We start from the raw sequence: 22,987 nt of genomic DNA on the forward strand, positions 1-22,987 counted from the left end.
TTTGTTTCTATGGATCTGCCTATTCTGGATATTTCATATAAATGGAGTCGTATATATGTGGCCTTTTGTGTCTGACTTCTTTCATTTAGCATAATGTTCATCCAAGAGGTAACATGTATCAGTATTCATTCTTTTTGATGACTACTTAATATTCCACTGTTGGATATGCTACATTTTGTTATCTATTCAATGTCAATCATTGATAGACACTTTGGTTGTTTCCAGCTTTTGGTTTTTGTGACTAGAGATGCTATGAACATTTATGCAGTGTATGTATTTGTTTGAATACTTATTTTCAGTTCTTTTGGGTATATACCTGGAGATGGAACTGCTGGATCATAAGGTAATTCTATGTTTAACTTCTTGAGGGATGGTCACATATTTTTAACAATGATTTCCTTGTTCTTATAATGTCCAACTTTAAAAACAAAACTGCAGGGACTTCCCTGGTGGTCCAGTGGTTAAGACTTTGTGTTCCTAAGGCAGGGGGCACGGGTTCGATCCCTGGTCGGGGAACTAACATCCCACATGACATGCAGCGCAGCCAAAAAATAAAATTAAAAAAAAAAACTGCCATATTAATTGTGAAAGAGATGTACCTAAATAACGACTTTTGCAGTCACTTTCCTGGTCCCCTGACTGTGCAGACAGATGAGTAGCTACCCTTATGAATAGTACTCAAACAGGAGTCATTTCTGATTGCGTGACTGACTGCTCATAATTGCAGAAGAAGGTTATTGTGGCAACGTCATTCATATTTGTGGGTTAATTTCAATATTGTTTCTAATATTTCCAGCCAATACTCCTCCCAAAATAAGAATAATGAAATATAACTTACGAAATGAATTTAAAATTGAACTTATCTTTAAGCGACCCCATTGACATGTTTATTACTTCTCCAGTGAATTTTTGGTAACCACTAGAAAGAGTGCAGCTTCCAACAACAGTGATGAGTCTGACTCAGCCCTAGGAGGAGGAACCTGAACACTTATGCAACTACAAAACCTCCAGGGGAAGTTCATTTGGAAGAACTCAACTGTTTCCTACCATGTACTCTTGATGGTAGCCAAATACAAGTTAGATGTCCAAACAGCAAGGATACAAAATAGTCAACAGCAATATGATCAGAAACAAATCTGGGATATTTTCATAGGAGCTAGTACAATTTGCAGACATGAAAGTAATTTTGAAACTTATATGAATTTTAAATTAAATACACACATATATAGATGTATGTGTGTGTGTGTGTGTATATATATATATATATTTTTTTTTTTGCATGATGCAAATGTAGTTGATTTCTGGCAACGATAAAGAGTCACTCTGTGGTCACACTGAGTCAGTGGAAGCCCATGTGTTATAAATAAACATTTGGCTCTACCTAGCAGAGATATATCAAAAGTTGTACGGAGGCAAACAAGGCAGGCAAGCCCTGATCCCCTGCAGGTACCATGCCATGTGCTACCAATTACTTTACAATTCTGCAAAATGTATAACAGCAACCAGATTTAGGGCACAGGAAATTTTAGGAAATTTTATTATTAAACTCCACTAAAATGGGTCTGTTCACGTTTTTCCCCTGAGGAAAGGAGGATGAGCCTAAGGTTGTCTACACGTAAGTCATCTACCTCATTCCTCTCTCAGTTGGCATTTCTGAACTAAAGCATTCTGGCCTCACTGTCACCTGACAGCGTTAATAAAACACTCTTAAGAGAGTGATATGTATTTACCAAGAGGTTCGATGATGTCAGATAGGTTGTTGCAAGTTGCACGGGACCTCCACACAGTATATATGTACTGTCTCAAACTTTTTTTTAAAAATAAATTTATGTATTTTTTATTTATTTTTGGCTGCATTGGGTCTTTGTTGCTGCGTGCGGGCTTTCTCTAGTTGTGGCGAGCGGGGGCTACTCTTCGCTGCGGTGCGCGGGCTTCTCATTGCGGTGGCTTCTCTTGTTGCAGAGCATGGGCTCTAGGCACGCGGGCTTCAGTAGTTGTGTCTCGCGGGCTCTAGAGTGCAGGATCAGTAGTTGTGGTGCACGGGCTTAGTTGCTCCGTGGCATGTGGGATCTTCCCGGACCAGGGCTCGAACCCGTGTCCCCTGCATTGGCAGGCAGATTCTTAATCACTGTGCCACCAGGGAAGTCCCTGTCTCTAACTCTTCGATGCTCTTGCAAGAAGTGGCCTTTAGCAACTCCTAACTGAGCCTGGCTTTCCTAAGATGTCCACTAGGAAATCTATTTTGATTTCATAATCATGTATCTGACATGGGAAAACTAGGGAGAATCTTATTTCATTTGCTGCTGCTCAATGAGGTTTCGCTGAATAGAAAGCAACTAATTTTGTGCAGCCAGCTCTGAGATATACTATGAATATGGAAGCTAATTTTAGAACGTTAATTCTAGACTTAAGGGAAACTCAATACTGTAGGCCACAAGTATAACTGAAAGCCTCTGAGGAAGGTATTTTCATATGAACTGTACTCTTAGAGCATAAATTCTGAAAGATGTTAGAGATTAGTTGCCATTGATGCAGTTGCTGTGACCATATGAATGGCTGGTGAGCTTGAAGAAGGTTGATTTCACTTGATATCCTGCACCAGGGAAATATCTAACAACATCATCATCAACAAATACTTTGGAGATTTATCAAGTATGGGGCATTGGGCTGGGTACTGAAACTATAAAAGACTCATTGAGAGTCTTACAACTTAAAAAGAGATATTAGGAATATACGAATATTTTAAAAAAAAAGAAAAAGCAATCCAAGGTAAAGTACAAGATGAACAGTACCTGCCATCACTGAGGACAGAGCAAGTAAGACTTGATCTAGACATGATGAATGGTGGCCCTAGAGAAATGGAGCGGAGGGCACCTAGAGGAGCAATGATGCGGGCAAAAGCAGGGAGGGGGGATGAAAATGGCGCGTCCAAAAAGGCAGTGTGGGATGGACAGACAGCAACAAGGTCATGTATCCAGGGTTGAGTCCTGACTCTGCCACCCACTGGCCGTATTACCATTTACCTATATGACCTTCTCTTTTCTCATCTATAAAGTGAGGACGATGATCACTAGACGGTATATGCTTTTCATCAGGATTAAATAAAAACAATTATTCGCTTATCCTTTTATTCAACAAACGTTCATTATGCAACATAAAGATGCTCAGTAAAGTTAGCTATTCTTACCCACAATGAGTCAACCCATTTGGAAAGAGCAAGTCCATGTGGGAAATTATTAGAGCCGGAAACTAGAGGGATAAGCCACATCAAATACAAATAGCAGTCACCATCAATTTACAGCCCCTCGATACCATCACTGATACAAAGACAAACCAATTGAAGAAATCAAACAATGGTCTAGTTCTAATATTTATCATCTGTACATTGCTTTGTTCAATAATTTACAATGATTCTCTATTTTCTTGTTTGTTTTTAAGAGGGTAGGGGGTTAGCTGTAAAGAAGGTAGTCAAAATAGAAGCTGTAAAAATAAAATCCAAAATATCCAGACATACAAAGGTTAGATTGGGCTAATAGAGCTCCTAATAAAAATTTGTTTTTCTAAGCAGTAAAAAAAAACATATTAAAAGGGGTTTAATACAGTATAGATATAGACTCATAGGAATTTTCAAAAGGTCATTCATTCAACATGTGCTTACTGAGCTCCTACAGTATAGACATTGAATATACAGTAAATGTGCTACCAATTTTATCTAGTGGATACAAACAATAAAGAATAATGCACAAAAATACAAGTGTGTTAAGTACTACGAAGGAAAAAGAAGATGGAAAAAACCCCAAAGAACAATATGGGAACAGCTAATTCAGACTTGGGTGGGGGTCAGAGAGAGCTGCTCTGAGGAAGCAATGTTTGTGTTGAGACTTCTAGGACAGGCAGGGGTGAGCAAAGTGAAGGGTGAGGGCAGAATGGTCCAGCTTTGGGCCCCGTGGTGGGAAAGAACCTGGGCTATGGGGCTGATGTACACAGTCCTCAAAGACCACGCTGGTTCTGGTAGCCTAGTTTTTTCTTTTTAAATGTGTATAAACCTTGACCACGATAGATGACTTCGAAGTTAACTTGGTCTGGATTACCTCTAAGATCCGTTGGCAACTCTCAGAATAGAACTTTGAAAACTCCATATTTTTGGCTGCAGGAGTAGTCTAATTCTCAAGCATATATAGAAGGATGACTTACAAAAGACCCTCCAGCTTCAAGAGACTGCATTCACAAAAAGCAACTCAAATCTTGTGAATTTACAAGAAACCATGGAACTATGCTGTGCTCCAAGAATAAAATGGTAATAAAGAGTATAACAAAAGGTGGTAGAGGTAATTTTATTTCCTTATTAAGTTTATAACTCCTCCTCTCTGCTTGAACCACTTGCACCTGGCTCAGAGTGAGATGGCCAAAGCTCTTCCTGCAGGTCCAACATGGCAAATGACCACTCTTTTACCTCTCTCTGATCTTGCTGAGTCAGCCTTTCCCCAAATACAATTATCACTTAAATCCAAGGGTAAAAGCTGCAGGTTGTCTGCACATGTCCTTACAGATGGTCCTGGGTAGGTGGGTGCCTCAGGTATCCACATTAATGTAAAATCTAGTAGGCGGAGAACCAGAGGCCACCGTGAGCAGGCAGCATCTGGTGGGCAGTGATGGCAGAGCTAAAGCTCTACCACCAGGAAGGGTTCACGGTTCCTTGTACTCCATGCCTTTCCTAACCCCTGTGGAAAGGAGGGGCTGCTGAATTTGATTTGATTTTAATTTTTCCTTCTGCCCAAACTGAAGATCAGTGACCAGCCCCTTCCCCTAATCACCTCTATCAATATTATGACACCTTATGCTCAGGAAAATGCTCTCTGAGAAGCTGCCGGGGAAAAGCCCAAAGTCTGTGTGTATGGGGTCTCAGGGGTGTTTTTTCTTTGACATTCTCAAAGAAAGTAGACCAAACTAAAGAATGAAAGGGATGTGCATGGGAGAAGTAAATGCAAATACAATGAACTGAGACAGGAGACAAGAACATCAAAGAGAGGGAGAAGATAGGAAGATTCATTATGAGAAAAGGAAGTCAAATCAAAGGAAACACAATAATGGGACAGTGTTAGTAATAACCCAAGAAATCCAATGTTTTTCCCTCTGAATAGAGCAAACAGGACCTGAATATAACTAGTGTCTGTTGTTTTGGGACAAAAGAGAAAACAGAGCACGAAAAGGGTCTATCTCAAAAAAAAAAAAAAAAAAAAAACAAAACTAAGTCAACTTCTTTTTTTTTTTTTTTTCCATCAATTCTCTAAATACTCTGCTGGGAAAAGGAGATGGGAGTTCTTGGCTCAGAGTTACTGAAGCTTGTTATATATGACCCCAGTGACCCTTGAAGTTTGCATCTGTCACAACAGAACACACGGCTTCCTAACACACTGCCTTTGTCTGCCAGACTCATGCAGGGCTGTGGAGTGAGACACCCGAATAAGCCCATCTGGCGCCATAGCTACCAGCCTCCCTCAGTCTGAGCTTCCTTCTGTGGACAGAGACCCAGACTTGCAAATCTGCACCCAGAAGCCTCCTTTCTGCCATTTCTTGTCTTCCGACTTTCTGCCCCTTCCTTCCTCACATGATGGAAACTCATCAATGGGTACTAGAAGGGACCCCGCAAATATGAGCAAATTGTTCCCTTGGGTCTCAGAGAGAAGGCCGAAGGGAAAGCGTTTCAGAAGAGCTCAATAGCTCTAAAAGCACTAGCAGTTAAACTGCTAGTTCTTGTTGGCACTATTCTTCTCATTCCAAAAGCCCACTGAATACCAAAACGTTTACAGTTGGAGTCAAGACCTCCTCCCCCACCCTCAGCCAATTACTTTGAGTTTTACAAATAAGCAAAGTGTGGCAGCTCTGGCAGTGACTGCATCAGGTTCTGCCCAACTTTCCTGAGAAGCAGTTTGCTGCCTCCAGCCCTACCTAGATCACTAGAGCTCAGCAGAACTGTACAAGATCCCTCTCATGTGGCACCTCCCTTGGACCACAAATGATATTACCCAGGCACCGTTTACTGCCAAGTTTGCATCTCCTTTACTTGGCCAAACCTTTTGTTGACATCCTTTGTCTGCTGTCTTCTCCATTCTCCTAAGTTTATACCTTTTAATTCCTTTATTGTGATTTATGTGGCATTTTAGTGGTAGCGGAGATAAACGTGTTCAACCAGCCATGTTTACTGGAAGTCTTGTGTGCATAAGGGATGGGGGAAGGGTCAGAAACCCTAAAACTGAATCTAAACTCTAGGTGAATGTGACAGCCAGTAAAAATTGACTGTCTAGAACAAGGCTTGATAAACTACAGCTGTTGGTCAAGTCTGACTCACTGCTTGTATAAATAAAGTTTTATTGGAACTCAGTCATGCCCATCCACGTATATATTACCTATGGATGCTTTTACACTACAGTGACAGAGTTGAGTAGTTGCAGCAGAGACCTCATCGACTGTCTCTGTCCAAAAATATTTACTACCTGGCCTTTTACAGAAAGTTTGCCAACCTCTAGTCTAGAATGCAAGCTGGTAACAATGATTAATATTGCTAGGCTTGATGTAAATATTTTTCTATGTTTCAAATTGTTTGAAGAATGTTAAAGTTTTTTGAATTATTACGTTTAATCTTAGCCTCAAAGGGAATGCCGCAGCCAGGAAAGAAATGTATTTTACTAAGGTATGGCAAAAAAATATCCTTTTAAAGAAAGGTAGTGATCTAGATTCAATATCTTGTATCTGATATAGCTGTGAGATAAATGTTATTCATAGAGGGAAATCTGACAATTCTTCACATACTAAATTCATGTTAGTTGACTAGCAGGTTTGTTGTTCCCGGTGCTTCAACAAAAATATTCCATTTAGAAGATTATCCTGCTTAAATTCTGTAGCAAAAGGTAGTTATAATTACACATTGCTGGCTTAAATTGTTAAATTGTACTCTTAGATTAGTCCACAATTTTCAAACCTAAATGTTCACCATCTGATTAAAAAGTGAATCATCTTTGAAAAATAGCCCTTCCTGAAAAGGTCAAAATATTTTCCAATATAGTCCTTGAAGGAAATACATAAAATTTCTAACAGTGGTAAAATGGTAAGATTAAGGATGATTTTCTTTACTCCTTTCTCTATTTTGCAAATTTTTACAGTGAACATTATGCTTTTATAACTGTAAAAAGTTAACTTCTCTAGGAATTTTTTCCACTAGGAAATGGATTAGAATTGGGTTGTGCTATTGGTTGATAAATTCAATTAATCTACCAGCTGTCACAAAATTATCACAGTGGGCTAGCCTTCTGAAGGATAAGTGATGAAGTTAAGTTTGTTTTATACATAAAATAATTTCAGGCAATCATAGTCTCAGAGGTGCAAAATACTCAGAAACTAAGAATTGTGTCTGAAAAACATCCATTGGATATAAATAAATAGGCAGCTTTCTCCAGCTCACATGTCCCATTTTTAGTCTGAAGAATAAGATCATTTTCCCTGCAGGTGACACAGGCTGTGGAACTGTTCTGGGGAGAAGTCTTCACCTCGTCCACTGCTCAGCCCATGCCTTTCCTATATACGGGCGGTGGGGCATCGTGGGGAGTTACGCTGTGCCCTCACCCACCTCACCCCTTTTTTCCTACAGATGAAAATCCACATGTAATTAATGTCCATGATAGCTGGAGCCTGCAACATGAATACTGATTGAATTTGAGTTAAAAACACTAAAAGCTTTTAGGAGTAATGCTTTTTAGATGCGTATCTCACTTAATTCTCAAATATGCAATGAATTGGCCATTATTGTGGAAGAGAGACTCCTGGCCCTAACTCTGGCTGCCTGAGCGCATGCTTCTAACAGCTCTACCCCACAGCCTCACTCCTGCACTTTCCCCTCTAACTGTATGAATAACTATAAAGAAGCTCATTTATCTAAATAGAACTAACAATGAGCAGTTTTCACTAATTCAGTATTTTCTTCAATCTATCAAATGTTTTGAAAAATACCATGTACATATTGCCAGCAAATGATTAACCATTTTGCCTCTTTTTTAATGCTGAGTTTGAGATCTAATTTCTTTATTTGTGGCAGTCTCTGTGGGTTTTCAATCTCTTATGTTGCATAACAACACAATGAACTTTTCCTAATGAAATATCGGCTACCAACCTAACCGTAGGCGAAAAGCCACATGCACTGTGAAAGCCCACTTGACAAAAAGAGATTCAGTTGCACATTAGTCGTACACACGGCATCTACTAGGTCAGGTTCTGGGCAGGCCTGCTCCTGCTCTTCATTTGTTGGTTCATTTGTCTGTTCATTCATTCATTCACTCATTCATTCAGCTGTGTGTGTTGAGCACCTGCTTTGTGCCTGGCACTGTGCTGGGCACTGGGGATAGAGAGGGTCCAGAGCCTGCTGGGCTGTAACAAGATATAGACTCAGACCCCTGTGCTTGCCTGCTTCTCGTCTCAGTTGCTGGGGCTGGAGTGATGCCCCACTCCAGCTCCGTTTCTGGGACTCCAAACCCTGACACCCTCTCACAAGGTGTGTAAGAGTGGGGGATGTTAGATAATGGTTATTGAAACCAGTGCCCTAAAAGCCAAGGTATTGGAAACCTAAAAAAAGGCACCCTGAGTCCTACTCTAGGGTCCAAGGAATCTCTTCAGGCTCCAAGTGGTACTCCTGTCCCACCCTGGACCTGGTCAAGGCCCCCATGGGCTGAGAAGAACATAGCTGATGACCCAGGCTTCTGCTTACCCAGCTGGGAACTTCATGCAAGGGTAGAGAAAGGCTCCAGGAATCCCCTTTTCAGGGCACAAAGAAGCATTTTTGGAAGGTCATTCATCTGATGAAGGCAGTGATATGTGACTTGAGAAGGCCTAAGCTGGCTGCAAGGACTGACTCCAGCTGGACTCATTGCTGCAATGGATTTCTTTCCCTGGTCAGCTGCCCACCAAAGATGTCAACCTTGCCGGTCCTCCTAGGCTGGTGCTGTCAAGCACTGGGCCCTGCACGGGGTGAGCAGGTGTAAAGGCAGCTGAGGGCTCCACTTGCTCTTGGGATACTGAGGACATTCACTGGGGACAGCCCACCGCCACACCACTCTTTAAGTTCTTGTGTCTCCAGACACTCATCTGTCTGGACAATGTCAGCCCCTTCTGTTTGGGGGAAAGGGACAAAGAGTGAGAACACAAATAAATGATTTGCTAATAGAAACTATTTGAGGCTCCCCGCAAGAAAGTGGTGATGGTGGTATAGGCTTTGGATTGGAAAAAAGAAGGGGAATTCTTCTCAGACACTTTAAATGATTTATTGTACCTAATCATTAATTTATCATAGGGGTGCTTCCAAGCCCACCTTGACTAGAATGACCAGTCCCGATCTCCCTGTACAAACCTTGACCACAACCAGCTGATTCTATGATTCCATGTCGTCACGTTTTTTTTGTTGTTGTTTATGTTTTTGTTTTTTTTTTAAACGGTAACTGAGATGGAAGAAAAAGTGTGTGACCAAAACCAGAAAAAGATCTTTGTCTTCAAAAGTCAACAGGGTCAACATTTCAGCAATCTGGGTACATTTCTTAACTATCAGCAAAAGTCATTTCTTGATGAGATTTTTATTATCAGTAAAATACTTCATGTGGATCAGAAGAGTTTACCAAACCATATCTTGATGGATTAAGTGAAAATGAATTTGAAACACATGGATTACATTTCCTGAAAATGTGCATGAGTTTGAAAGTTAACAATAACAATGCTTGACTAAAAAGCATTTGGGAATTTCTTAAGCCCCAAGAGTTTGAAAAACCAGTTTCTCAGTTGAACTTAAATAGGTACCCTTACCCATTAAGGCACTATAATTTACATTAAAGGTATTCACAGGTAACACTTTAACAAACCAAGGATGGCAATATGCTTCATTTTATTCTTTGCTTTGGAAATTGCTTCATGTTTTAGTGCTTTAAATTCTCAAATAAACCCTTAAATTTATATACATACTGAATTACTTTAAGAAGATAGAATAATTCTTCTTGCTGTCACACATAAATTAAAAATCCACAATAATCCAGGGAATGCAAAGTTAACCATGACAAAATTTCTGGAAGCATTAACAAACATCTTAAGTGTTCAATGTACATTTGACATTGGAATTATGGAGAGGTCGTACAATATCAATGTTGTAAGAATATAAAGGATGCCTATGCTTGTCTTGATTCTTTTACTATAGATTCCATTATTTTTAAGAGTTCAAAGGCTTTGTTAAAAAAAACAATCAATCAAACAAACATAATAAAACCCCAGGGTATAATTGTATTTATGAAGTGGTGTTACTGTAAAATAAAAATTCAGTAGAAAGACATGATAGGGGATACAGGAATAGTCTTAACTGTCTACTTTTACTGGAAAAGATAGCTTTATTTAAATATTTTCAAGGTTCTTTTTAGAAGAGCTTAGAAAAAATGATATAGATTTAGTAGAGAAAAGATGGTCCAAAGTACAATGACATCAGTTCCAATTAAAAGGAATGAAGGGACTTCCCTGGTGGCACAGTGGTTAAGAATCCGTGTGCCAATGCAGGGTACACGGATTCAATCCCTGGTCTGGGAAGATCCCACATACCTCAGAGAAACTGAGCCTACTGAGCCTGCGCTCTAGAGCCCGCGAGCCACAACTACTGAGCCTGCATGCCATAACTACTGAAGCCCATGCACCTAGAGCCCATGCTCTGCAACAAGAGAAGCCACCGCAATAAGACACCTGTGCACCGCAACGTAGAGTAGCCCCCGCTCGCCGCAACTAGAGAAAGCCCGCGCGCAACAATGAAGACCCAACACAGCCAAAAATAAATAAATAAATTAATTAATTTAAAAAAATAAATAAAAGGAATGAAGGCCAAGTGGATTAACCTGTAAATATCAATGATAGGTGTATTCACATACAGATACTTATCTCAACCCATTTTTCAAGGTTTTGCAATTCGGAAAGCATACATTGCCTCCAGCATATTTTTGCTTAATTCTAATTCTATGCATATTTTAAGGGAAATGTAATCCAAATGTTTCTAACTCATTTACACAACTTGACTAAGCATCACTGAAGACATATTTGATACCCAAGGTATTCTGCAGTTATTAAAATTACCTTCCATGAGGAACTAAATGCCGTGTTCATAAAAATTCAGAAGGTCACATAGTACAAATTCAAACATATACCAAGGAGTAGTTTCCGGGCTTCCAAGCTTATTCTTCCTTTTTAAAACTCATATCCTGGGAGAAGAATCAAAGAACTGGAACCACAAATTCATAAACAGAATGGCATTTGGACTGTTCCAAATTCATGCCATAAACAGTCCAAATGACTGAGCCCCATATCCTTGAGTGTCCTTGAGACGAAAACTCATCTCCTCAATTAAGAGGTAAGCATTAAATGAAGAGTCAATTAATTAAATCACAAAGTCACTGTAAGAAAGAAAATTATATTCTCTACTACTAGGACACTATGGAATTTCTCATTCCTGCAGCAGTACTGCTTCTTAAACTTTAATGTACATATGAATCACCTGAGGGATCTTGTTAAATTGTAGATGCTGATACAGTAGGTCTAAGATGGGCCTGAGAATCCGAATTTCTAAGTCCCCAGGTGATGTCAATGTTGTTGGTCCACGGACCACATTTTGAGAAACAAGGCTCTGTTGCAGAGTTTCTGAGCCATTACTGGTATTTGGGGCTGGATAATTCTTTGTTTTAGTGGTGGGGGTGTCGGGGGGGCGCCGTCCATTCACTACAGGATGTTTAGCAGCAGCCCTGGCCTCTACCCACTAGATGACAGTAGCACTAGTCTATAAGATCCTACAATGGTAGATACATCCAAACAATGGAATATTATTCAGTACTAAAAAGAAATGATCGATCAAGCCACAAAAAAGAACACGCAGGAAGCTTAAATGCATATTACTAGGTGACAGAAGCCAATCTGAAAAGGCTACTTGGAAATTAGGGGTTTTGATATGAGAAACAGAATCAGAGTTTCTTCAGTGGCATTATGTCTCCTGAATTTGTGGCCTATTTTAATGATGGCATAATTGATAATTGATGTGAATATTTCATCTAAAAATGAGTATTTTCCATAAACTATTTTTAAAAGTCCACTGAATCTTTTATTATGAAAAGAAAAAATTGCCTTTTATAATTTCTTACTGGTCTCTAATGTGGACAGGTCAAAAATGTTGACAGAGGAAACCCAGGGACTTGGTGTGCTTTAATTAGCTCTTTTTCACAGACCCCAAGTGGGTCTGCCAATATGTGACATGAGGCTCTGTCTGCTTTAGACAGACTCATCTGCTCTTTGTAAATATGCACCTCTATGGCAATGGACTGTAACACAAATAAATGCCACCAAATTATCAAACACCTGAATTCCTGATTGCCAACTGTGTGATTGCCTACGTTTTTGGAAAAACATTTAAAAATCCTCCATCATCTAAAGTTTGATGGTTAATGTGGAGCAAACAAGAGGAAACCATCTGTTTTCCACCCCCGCCCTTTCCTCTGTCACATCAAAACCCTTTACCCAGCCATATAATCTCTTTCCAGTTTCCTGGCTACCAGCTCTTCATCACCAACAGAGCTCAGAAATATAGATTTGCTCAGTTTTTAAATGAGATTTGATGATATCTAGGGACCATTTTGTTTCCCTACAGGGCACATACTGCCAGTTTCATAATGAAAGTAAATTAAAAAAAATAACATTCACTTTCCTGAAATTTGGTTTGTGGCAAATTGGATTGGAATGTACTCTTCTGCTGGGGACCATCAGTGGCTCAGGACCATTTTGTCCACCACTGTATGCTTTGGAGTAAAGACAGTCCCCAAACAACAATAACAGAAAACTGATAATAATCTCTGAGTATGAGCTTCCCTAAAAAAAAGATAAAAATACTCACTACAGACATAAAAGTATAATGCCATATAGCCTTCTATTTTACAAATAATACATTAAGAAGAATATATTTAAGAATATGAAATATGCCACAGCGGACTACTTCTGCTCCTAGCTATCTCCTCCTTTTCTTCCTCTTTTAATGTGGCTACTTTTAGGGCGAGATATACTGCAAGGCACTCCTCTGCGTTTTTTGCTCAATTTATGTACTTACTTTTGCTTCTGTTTATTTTTTAGCACAGTCCCTTTAAATCTATCAGACACATACCCAAGGTGGACACTATATTAGAGGAACTAACCATTTCAAGAGTTTAGTTGGCTCATTTCATTTACTGACAGATAATTTCTCCCAATTTCCATACAAAACATGCTTATCAATCTCACTTTGTACTGTTTCCTAGCTGGATGAATAAACATCTCATCCATAGATAATATCAGGTAAACCAAATGCAAGTATGCAAATAAGCAGCACACTTCTTTGTCCAATACCACATTTAGGGCATTTTTCTTTAGTCATTTATTTGAATGTGCAAAGAAAATCAAACTTTTTATTTTTTAACAAGGAAGAGCTTTTGAAAATATAATTAATGAGAAATAAAGTTATCTGATGCCCTCTAGTAGAACAAGTTAGGTTGTGGATTTAAGTGCATAACATCCTTACCAGTGACATGGTATCTGTCTAGGCCTTGCAGCTACTCTTGGCTGGGGATGAACAAGGGCAGTGACTTGATGTTAACTCAATAGAGGAGTTCAGAAGGGGTCTTTTCAAAAGGACTTGTAGATCTTCCTTTAGCCATATTATTTGGGTGTTTCTCAAGGGCCAATGTAGATTACAGAAAGCAGGATGTGTGTGGCAGGAGAAAGTGAAGGGGAGAACCCTGCCACCATCTTACCGGTCTTCTTTTGATTCAAATCCACTCTGGAGAAATGGGAACTGGTGAGTAGGTCATCCAAGATAAATTCCAAAGCACCAAGAAAAATTCTCTAGAAAATTTTTTCCCTAACAAGTGTTATCCAAACGGGTTCAGTGGACCACTTCGGTGAAATGAGGTTCCAGAGAATTTGTGACATCTTCTTATTTGTTGTTTTCCCTCTCAAATTGTGTGGAAAAACTTTAGGATTTTTCTCTACCTGCATATCTTACAACTCTTCCCATGGGTAAATGATTCTAATCCTAGAATTAAACCAATCTATTCTAAACAAGAAAGAAAGAAACCTCCCCCAGAACCATTAAGTGGACCAGTGTTATCATTATCCTCCAGATTGGACCAACTGAGGAGAAAGAGGTAAAGGACTGGTGTGGGCTTTGTCTCCTTGGTCATCCCAACATGAGGCTGGACTTGACTACATGCAAAATTTCCATAAGGAAGCCTTATTTATAATTAATTATGAAAACAGCACCTGCTTCTTGATATTTACAATGAGCTGTATTTTATTTTTATATATTCTCATATCTGTTCGAGTCAAGAAAAATCAACTCATGTGGGTCTATTAGAGAAAGGACCACATTACCAGCATTAAAATTAGCTTTCTGCAAGTCAGCCTTGCTGATGTGCTCTACAGATGGGATGTATTTTCACCCAATCAGGAAATACTTCAAAGCGAACCAAAGCAGCATTGATGGGTTCTTGTAAGATTTTATATCTTCCTTTATAGAACTCCAGTGATGGGCCAGATTTTCAAGGATTTATTTCAATATCATGTGCTTTGTTTTTAACCTCTAAATCATTTTTTTCACATAAATGAATACCAGTGATTCAGATTTTTAAAATACCCCTTGGCAGATGAACAAAATTCCTCTGGTCTTTTATGTAAATATAATCAGGCAGATATTAGACTATCGCTCTGCGCATGAATACATAACTTTCAGTGGCTGGCAAACCTGCTCCTATGCCAGAGGTCAATGGAGCCCAGGAGAGAATAATTGACTAGGGAATAACAGGTTTTCATACCCAAAATGAACTGCTGACCCAGCTTCAATAAGACCTGGGGTTTGACAATTTTTCCAGATATGATGATAGATTTGTGCTGATCTATTGCCCATTGCCTGTTCCCACTGTGATCAATATCATGCAGTAATAAGATGGCTGACTGAGGATAAGAATGCTATTTGTGACTTGATTCACCACATACTGAATTCTGCTATACAGTGACTATAAGGCTTCTGTTCTTTCAACATATTTTATTACTGAAGTATTCTGTTGAACCATGTGAAAGTGATGTTTTTGTCAGTCAAAATAAGGAAGTTGAACATCAGTTTTTTTCATATGATTCAAACCAATACAAAAAAGAACTTCTCTAAAGGATTGTTTTGTCACGTCCTTTTAGCATGGACTTTGTAACATCAGTCTAAAATTATTCTTAATTCTTTGTTGTTGTTCTTGTTCTTATTTCCTGCTGGCTTATTTGTCTTTTTAATGTTGTGGAAGTGGTTTTTATGGTTCTCCTCTTTGTTTCTTGATTACTTTGCATAATTTAGCAAGAAAGACTAAATAGCCCTCTTTTATACCAACAACACATTAAACAGAACACAAATCCTAAGCCTAAATCTTTCTTCAATAAATTTTTAAGGAAAGAAACACAATATTGTTCAGCCGAGTGATCTCATGACAATAAGCAAAACTGTGTCAGCCAGATGACTGCTGGAGTTTTGCTGAGTGGTTTACACAATCTGAAATAATAACAGTGTGTCCCCTGCAGTCAGTACCAGTCACTTCTCCGTGGATGTATTTACAGTGAGTCATATAAATCTTCAATCCCTCACTCATATCTCAGTGCAAGGCATTTCCCAGGAACTTCCAGGAAATTACAAAAGCATGAATGAATCCAAAATGTCAACTTAAAAAAATACATTCTCAGTTCTAGGCCATGCTTGGTAGAAAACATGAAAAGAAAAAACCTTTTTTTTTTTTTTTAAGTAAATATGATGGATTCATTCAATATTTTGGGAAAAAAAAAACCCAAGTCACCTAGTTAACTCTCAAACTCCCAAAAGAATTCAAGGCCATAAGAAATATCATTTTGAACAACTAGATGCTTGAAGTAACTCTGCCTGACTTCTTTCACATTTTCACAAGATTAAACCTCACCGTTTAGTACATCTTTAATGATTTAAGCTAAACTTAAAAAAATACAATAAAAAACTATTCCAGTAGATGAAAATGTATCTAACTTTATATTTGTTACAGACGTCCTCTGTCAAACTGGGAAATTCACTTAACCTTTCTTATATTAAATTCTCCAACATGTGTGTTAAATACATAGATAATTAGTGAAACATTCAATTGTTAAGAGTTTGTGTTAATTCAGTCTTATTGATTTTAGCCATTCTCAAAGTCCTGGTGTACTTGATTATCCAAAACTTATATTGAATATGAGCAATATCACTTTTATTGTTACCATTTCAAAAAAGAGTTTTAAGAAGGCTAATCACTAAATTAATGTAAACACTTTTGAAAATGTCAGATTCCCTAGAGATCACCACACTAAGTGAAGTAAGCCAGATAGAGAGAAAGCCAAATATGATATGGTATCGCTTATATGTGGAATCTAAAAAAAAGATACAAAATGAACTTATATACAAAACAGAAATAGACCCACAGACATAGAAAACAAACTTATGGTTACCAAAGGGGAAAGGGGGAGGGAGGGATAAATTAGGAGTTTGGGATTAACATATACACACTAATACATATATATATAATGGATAAACCAACAAGGACCTACTGTATAGTACAGGGAGCTATACTCAATATTTTGTAATAACCTATAAGGGAAAAGACTCTGAAAAAGAATATATGTATATACACACACACACATATATATGTATAACTGAATCACTTTGCTGTACACCTGAAACTAACACAACATTGTAAAACTACTATACTTCAGTTTTTTAAAAAAGAAAATGTCAGATTCTATACAAACATGCTAAATAGTAGTATTTGTCATTACAAAATGCTTGAACCGCCCTTTTCCTTTGGCAGCATGAGAATCCACTTTCCTCTGATATGGAGTGGGAGAAGGGAATAGAAAGTAGAGTATGGAAAAACCCTCCTAGTACCTAAACATGAAAGGGGTTGATGGTCAGTGGGTGGGTAAATATAAATTGGATTCCCCGTCCTTCAGCTGTGTTTCTTTCTGGAAGAGAGGCTGCCTGGTTTTTTCCATGCTTTCTATGAGAGCTGAAACCTGTGAAAAGATGTCATGTCCTAGGAGTGGGCAAGGACCTTAACCTAAATCTCAAGGGAAGAACATGACTGCTGCTTAAGAGTGACTGTAGGGAAGATCTAATTAGCCCAAGAGTGCCTTCAGCCATCCACACCTGCTCAACCCATTGCCAGAAGGGTAAGCCTGCCCTGGGCATTCCGCCATTTTAGTACCTGTGTCTCCAACCCATCATCCTTCCCGGGGCCAGGACTAGGGCACAGAATTTAAAGGAGGCCCAGAAAATTTAGCAGTCAAGATAAATAATATTTTTAAAAATCAAAATTAATACAAAAAGTCCATGATAAACAAAATATCAAAACTGTAAATAAAGACATGATCAATATTACTACTTACCTCCTTTTGCCTCAGCTCATTATGGCTTGGCAAGATGTCGTTACTAATTCTGACTTTACTTAAAATTTTACTGAGCTTTGTTGGCATCTCCTTAAATCGGGCACCTCAGGGAAGTTCCGGCCCTGACGTTCTTTTCTTACTTTGTCTGTTGTTTTCTGACTAGCTCACACTCTCACTGGCTCCTGACCTTACATCACCTCCTGACTATGGTTTCGATCTTTTCTTTCGATAGCCTAACCTCCAAGAGATCAGGGAGTGCGTCTGTTTGGTTCATAACTGAACCTTTGGCACAGTGCCTGGCATACGGTAGCTGCTTCATAAATGCTTGTTGAATGAATAGAAGGAAAATCTCTTGGAGCTCAACGCTGCCCATAGCTTTCCTGAATGATTATGTGGATGGAAAATGCCTCTCGTTGGACACCTACCCCAGAGCCTGTTTTGAGGGCCACATATCTCTTTACAGAATGTTCCTGCACACTATGGATGGGAAACCAGAAACAATATATTTTGAGGTTTGAAAAAATCAGAGTTGGTAGATTTAGGTAGATTCAAATGGAATCAAAAAGATGATTAAACTTACTGGGGAAAAAAAAGCAATTAAAATAATGTAAGGGTATTTTCAAATTATCTATTTTGCAAAAGATCCAGAAGGGTACGGCGATTTATATTACTGGAGTTTTGTTTATTTGTTTGTTTTTTCTAGCGATACCTGAAATTTCTTAAGTTTGGTGAATTCAGGTCACTTACCTTCAATGGTACACTGGTCAGGGACTGGAATCTTCTTTCCCATTTCCACAGCATATGCTTTCACTTTACTGAGGTTTTCCTTTAAGTGCAAGTAGAGCTTATCATGGTATTCTACAGGCCTTGAGGTTGTATCTGGAGTTTCTTCCTGATAGTTTTCTTTAACTGTTTCTGGCAAATTCTCAGATTCTATATGTATAATACTTGGGTGTGAAACTGAAGAATTTATCAGTTGTGATCCATCAGTGTCTCCCTTAAAGGGCGACCTGTCATGTCCTTGGCCAAGTGGGTCTATTTCTGAAAGAGAGATGCTGGCTCGCGTATCTCCACTCTCTACAACTTCCCCATCCTCTGAACTCAAGTCATTCGTTAGCGCGGTGTGCAAAGCCAAACTCTTTGACCTACAATACAAACAAAGGGAAGGCTGAGGCAGGTAAAGAAGCTGGGCTACCGTTTACTGACAAGGAAAAGAAAGAATAATAACACTGGGCAAAAGTTACTTCTTCTAGAGTGTGAAACTGAAAATTGGTGCTATTAACAGAATTTGATAAAACATACACATTATGTAATAAGCCAAACCTTTGTAGATCTAGGCTACCTCCCAAAACAAAGATTTAAAAATCAGTTTCATGGCAAAACTGGCTGGGAAATGGTGAACTTACAATATTTATATTCTTTTTTCTACTTTTGCTTCTGCTTTTTCATCAGAAATCAAGAAAAGCTTTTGACAGTCATTCTCAATATCAGCATACTTATATTTAAGAAGTGTTTTTAAAAAATAAACCATAGGTTTGTGACTTTTATTTGAATTCTTTTAATATAGCGAGCTTCTTTGGATAACGAAAGCACTGTGGATGAATTTTGCTATAGGTAAAAGATATTTAAAAACCACTTAATAAAAGTGTGATAACAAAACTAATAGCAAACATGAAGCACATATTCTAAAAACCAGCCAAACAAAATTTATACCTATTAAATCTAATGTCTTTTCTTTCTTCCTTAGAAATTTGGTCCAAACTATATCTTCTGATTGAGCCAGGGGTACTGCCCTCAGCATTTATTTTGTCTTCAAAAGCCTGTATTTTAACTTGGAGCTTTTCATGGTCTTCATTTTCATCAACAGTGAGGTTGGCTTCTTCCAGCTTCTCAAGAAATTCAATTTCAGTGCTGGGTTTTCTCCTAAAAGAATGAAAATCATTGCATTCGATGCTCATCACATATACCCTTCAGAACAGTGTTAACTGCTAACTGCTTCTTATTCAAAACTGAAAACTGTACCTGCTCAATTTTTTAATTTGTCATTTGACAAATATTTATTGAGTAACTACTATGGACACAGGTCTTTGAAATTGCTTCTACAGTGTATTCTGCCAGAAGTTTAGAAACATTGGTGTTTATGGCGACTTTGTATTAGAAATCGTTTTGAAGGATTCAGAGGACGAAAAGCAGTTTTTATGGTCATCTACCATATTCTTATCTAGCTTTCCAAAGCATGCTTTCATATGAAATTCATGCCAGGAATTTTCTAGAAAACTTATATATGCTGATCTGTTTGTACCGAAATTATTAGAATAAGAACATTTCAAATGGACTGTGTAAACTCATGGTTTTGTTATTTTAAGGAAATCAGTGGGACTCTTCCATTTTATGAAGCAAGGAAAATCTTTCTGAATTTTATTATGTTGGAGGAAAGAGGTTTTCCATGAATGACATTAATAGTTCCAAATATCTTGTATAGTAGAATTTATAAAACACTCTGTGGGTCATTAAAATTACCTCCTTTAAGGCAGGGGCTATTTGTGAAATAACTTTGTTACCTCTCTAAGGGCTAACACAGTGGCTTAGATAGAGTAAGACCCCACAGACAAGCTGCAGAAATAGCTCACTGATGCTCACTGAGGTGCTGAATGATTAGAGAAAAGTAGTATGCATTTATATTCCCTTACCTGCCTTCTAATATCGAGCCAGACTGGAGTTACTTTAATTTCAATTTAATGATCACTACCAATCATATAATTTGGCGTTAGGATTAATTCTCTCCTTATAAACACAAAGGTTAATAATCTCTAGAAATCCATTCACCAAGATGGCTTAATAATTCTGTTGGTTGTCTGTGTGTATTTACTTGGTTTTCGTATTTTTCCTAGAGGTTGAGGGAAGGCGCCTCAAATTCACAGAAAAATCCTGGCTTTTTCAAACATATGGCTATTTTTCCATAAGGGCCAAAGTAAACCTGTCATATTTCTTAAGTTAGGGTGAGAAAATAAAATTTTGGTTTTCTGCTTTTTTAGGGAAAACCAACATAGAGGGGCTGTTGATGATTTTTTTTCAGTTACTTTCCACCCATTCTGGGGCCATGTCTGTGGTGGGCATTGTTGAAGGGCTGAATCCTGCAGCTTTTCTGACTGGCCCAGAGAGGGGTCCTGGCCTTGAGGGAGGGTTCCTAGTTTTGGGTCCTCAGGGGTTGGAGTCCTCCTGTTAGTCCAGCCCAGGGAGAGATGCTGAAGGTGAAAACTGGGAAGGAGAGTAGATCATCCATTAAGTAATAGGACATTGTTTATTGTGTAATAAGCTATTGTTGAGAAAATTTATTTGCATTTTTAATATAACTTTTATAGGCTTCCTATGGTTTTGCATACATAATGAAAAACTTATTTTCCATCCCATGCTTGAGTGAAATATACATGAGTAGATTTCAAGAACCAGCGCATGGGAATAAATGCTCATCTTGAACATGCTTCCCTTTCTGACACACATAAGATACTGGCTGCCCACAAACACATGGGAGGTTTTTACATCTTCCAGCCAGAAGATTCTAAAAGCTGAATTTTTACTCCTATTACAAATAAAATCAAGATAGTGCTGTCATTGGATGGTATTTTTAAAACCATCATGATTACAAAGGTTAATTTTCAAAGGTCCTTCTCAAGATGAGAAATTTGGGGGCAGTATTTATTTTCTATCTATGTTAGTCCATGTATAGTCACCAAACTAAAGTATTTCTCTGGTTCCTTGGAACCTAATCACATTTCAAAAATGAAAGATACCTTTATTTTTGAACTTTATTTTAGAAATTTCTATAGCTGGGATTATTAAAACTTAAAAATTTGTGAAGCACAAAGTATACCCCAATATGTATATATCAGATGTTGAGTACTGAACAAATTTTTAAATCTCAAAACATACAAGTGGTCAGAGGTGTAGTTTCTCATGCATTTACTAGTTTTTTCTCTCTACATAAAGCTCTGGGTTATAACAACAGTTTAAATAATAGCATTTTCTTCCAAAAAACTTCAAATTTCACATGATTATAGTAAATCTCCCTCAATAATTTTATTGGATCAGTTTCTGATTTTTTTAAATAAAATTTTCTTACTTATGGAGATCTTTTATTTCTTGTCCTCTTCATATCAATTTCCCCATCTATAAAATGGAGATAATAACTATACTTAACTCATAGGGTTGTTGGGAAGCTGAAATGACAGAATCGGTGTGAAGCACTGTTCCTAGCACAAAACAGGAAGTCAGGAGATGTTAAATTTTATTATTATTATTAATTGTTATTATTATTATCACTCCTCTGGAAGCTTTATCTGTCCTTGTCTAGGCATTGTATTAATGTAAAAAGAAAACACCAATGGCCTAGACACAGGCAGATCAATATTCCACATCCTGGAAGGTACTGATGTTCCTTGGAGAATGCTACGGCATCAGACTTTAGGAGAGGACAGTCACTCAGCCCCCTTTCCCTGCCCCTGTCTCCAGTCACCAAGCGTTGGCTGTTAAGCACCAAGGACTGTGTGAGTCAGAGCTCTCGTACCTGGGAGCATGCCTTCCTTCACCTTCAGATTGCCTTACAGCATCCCTGAGGGGACTCTGGGTATGAAAGAAGTTATGGGTTAACCCTAGACATCCGCTGACCCAAGAGGGTTAGGTCAGGTGCCTCTGGGGCAGGTTGCCAGGTATCCAGCCAAATGTGAATTTCAGATAAACAACAAATATTTTTTTTAGTATAGGTATGTCTCTAATGGGACATAGTAAAAAATGTATTGTACTATACTAAAATGATTATACTTATACTAAAAAATTATTTGTTCTTTACCTGAAATTTAACTGGATGTCCTGTATTTCTATCAGTTTCATCTGGCCACCCTATTCCTGGGTAAATCCCTGCTGCTCAGTGGGCAGGGAACTATAATGCTCATCCTTGTTCCCCTGTGCCTGGCACAGTGCTTGACACTCACAGGTACCTGAAGTGTTTGCAGAATAAATGAACTGAGACCACCTACATCTCTGAAGCCAGCCTGCTCCCTGCACCCACAAAAAACCCTCTGGAGGTCTACCAGATGTCTATGAAGCACTGGCTGCTTCTCCTGGTCCATGGGGAGTAGGGGATGGGGCAGTGTCATTTGGTAAATATCAACTGTGGAGAGAAGCAAGGAGCAAGAGTAGGAGTGAAAAGAGGGATTTGCAAAGGGCTAAATAAGTAAAGAAGCAACAATAAAATGTCTGGGCCAGAAAAGTAATCTCTAGATATGAGGCTGATGAGTGTTGCTGATGAGTAGGTTTCTCACCACAAAGAATTTCTCTCTTATACACGATCGTCCTTGTTTTTATGATTTGGAGATTTTATAACACAGGAGTCAGGGGATGGGGTGGTAATGAAGGGTCTCCAAGGTAGCCAAAGCCACAAGATGGACCAGAGAGAATTTTCTGTTACTGGCCATCAATCCACCTGGATTTG

The 22,987-nt window shown here is 38.4% G+C and overlaps 1 protein-coding gene across 7 annotated transcripts in view; it reads right to left on the reverse strand.

The window, feature by feature from the left end:
* Window positions 1-22,987, reverse strand: part of VEPH1 (ventricular zone expressed PH domain containing 1) — a 292,646-nt gene that overhangs the window by 153,365 nt on the left and 116,294 nt on the right. For 5 of the 7 annotated variants that reach the window (XM_036850356.1, XM_036850354.1, XM_036850352.1 and 2 more), the window contains exons 8-9: window positions 19,213-19,422; window positions 18,247-18,644 (exon numbers count right to left, since the gene is read on the reverse strand). In XM_036850356.1, the coding sequence (XP_036706251.1) occupies window positions 18,247-18,644; window positions 19,213-19,422 (608 nt within the window). Of the gene's footprint in view, window positions 1-11,093; window positions 11,265-18,246; window positions 18,645-19,212; window positions 19,423-22,987 lie in introns of those variants that run through there. The other 2 variants (XM_036850358.1, XM_036850355.1) reach the window with 2 other exon arrangements.

This window comes from Balaenoptera musculus, chromosome 4 (genome assembly GCF_009873245.2).
Source record: "Balaenoptera musculus isolate JJ_BM4_2016_0621 chromosome 4, mBalMus1.pri.v3, whole genome shotgun sequence".
In the NCBI taxonomy this organism is placed as follows: Eukaryota; Metazoa; Chordata; class Mammalia; order Artiodactyla; family Balaenopteridae; genus Balaenoptera; species Balaenoptera musculus.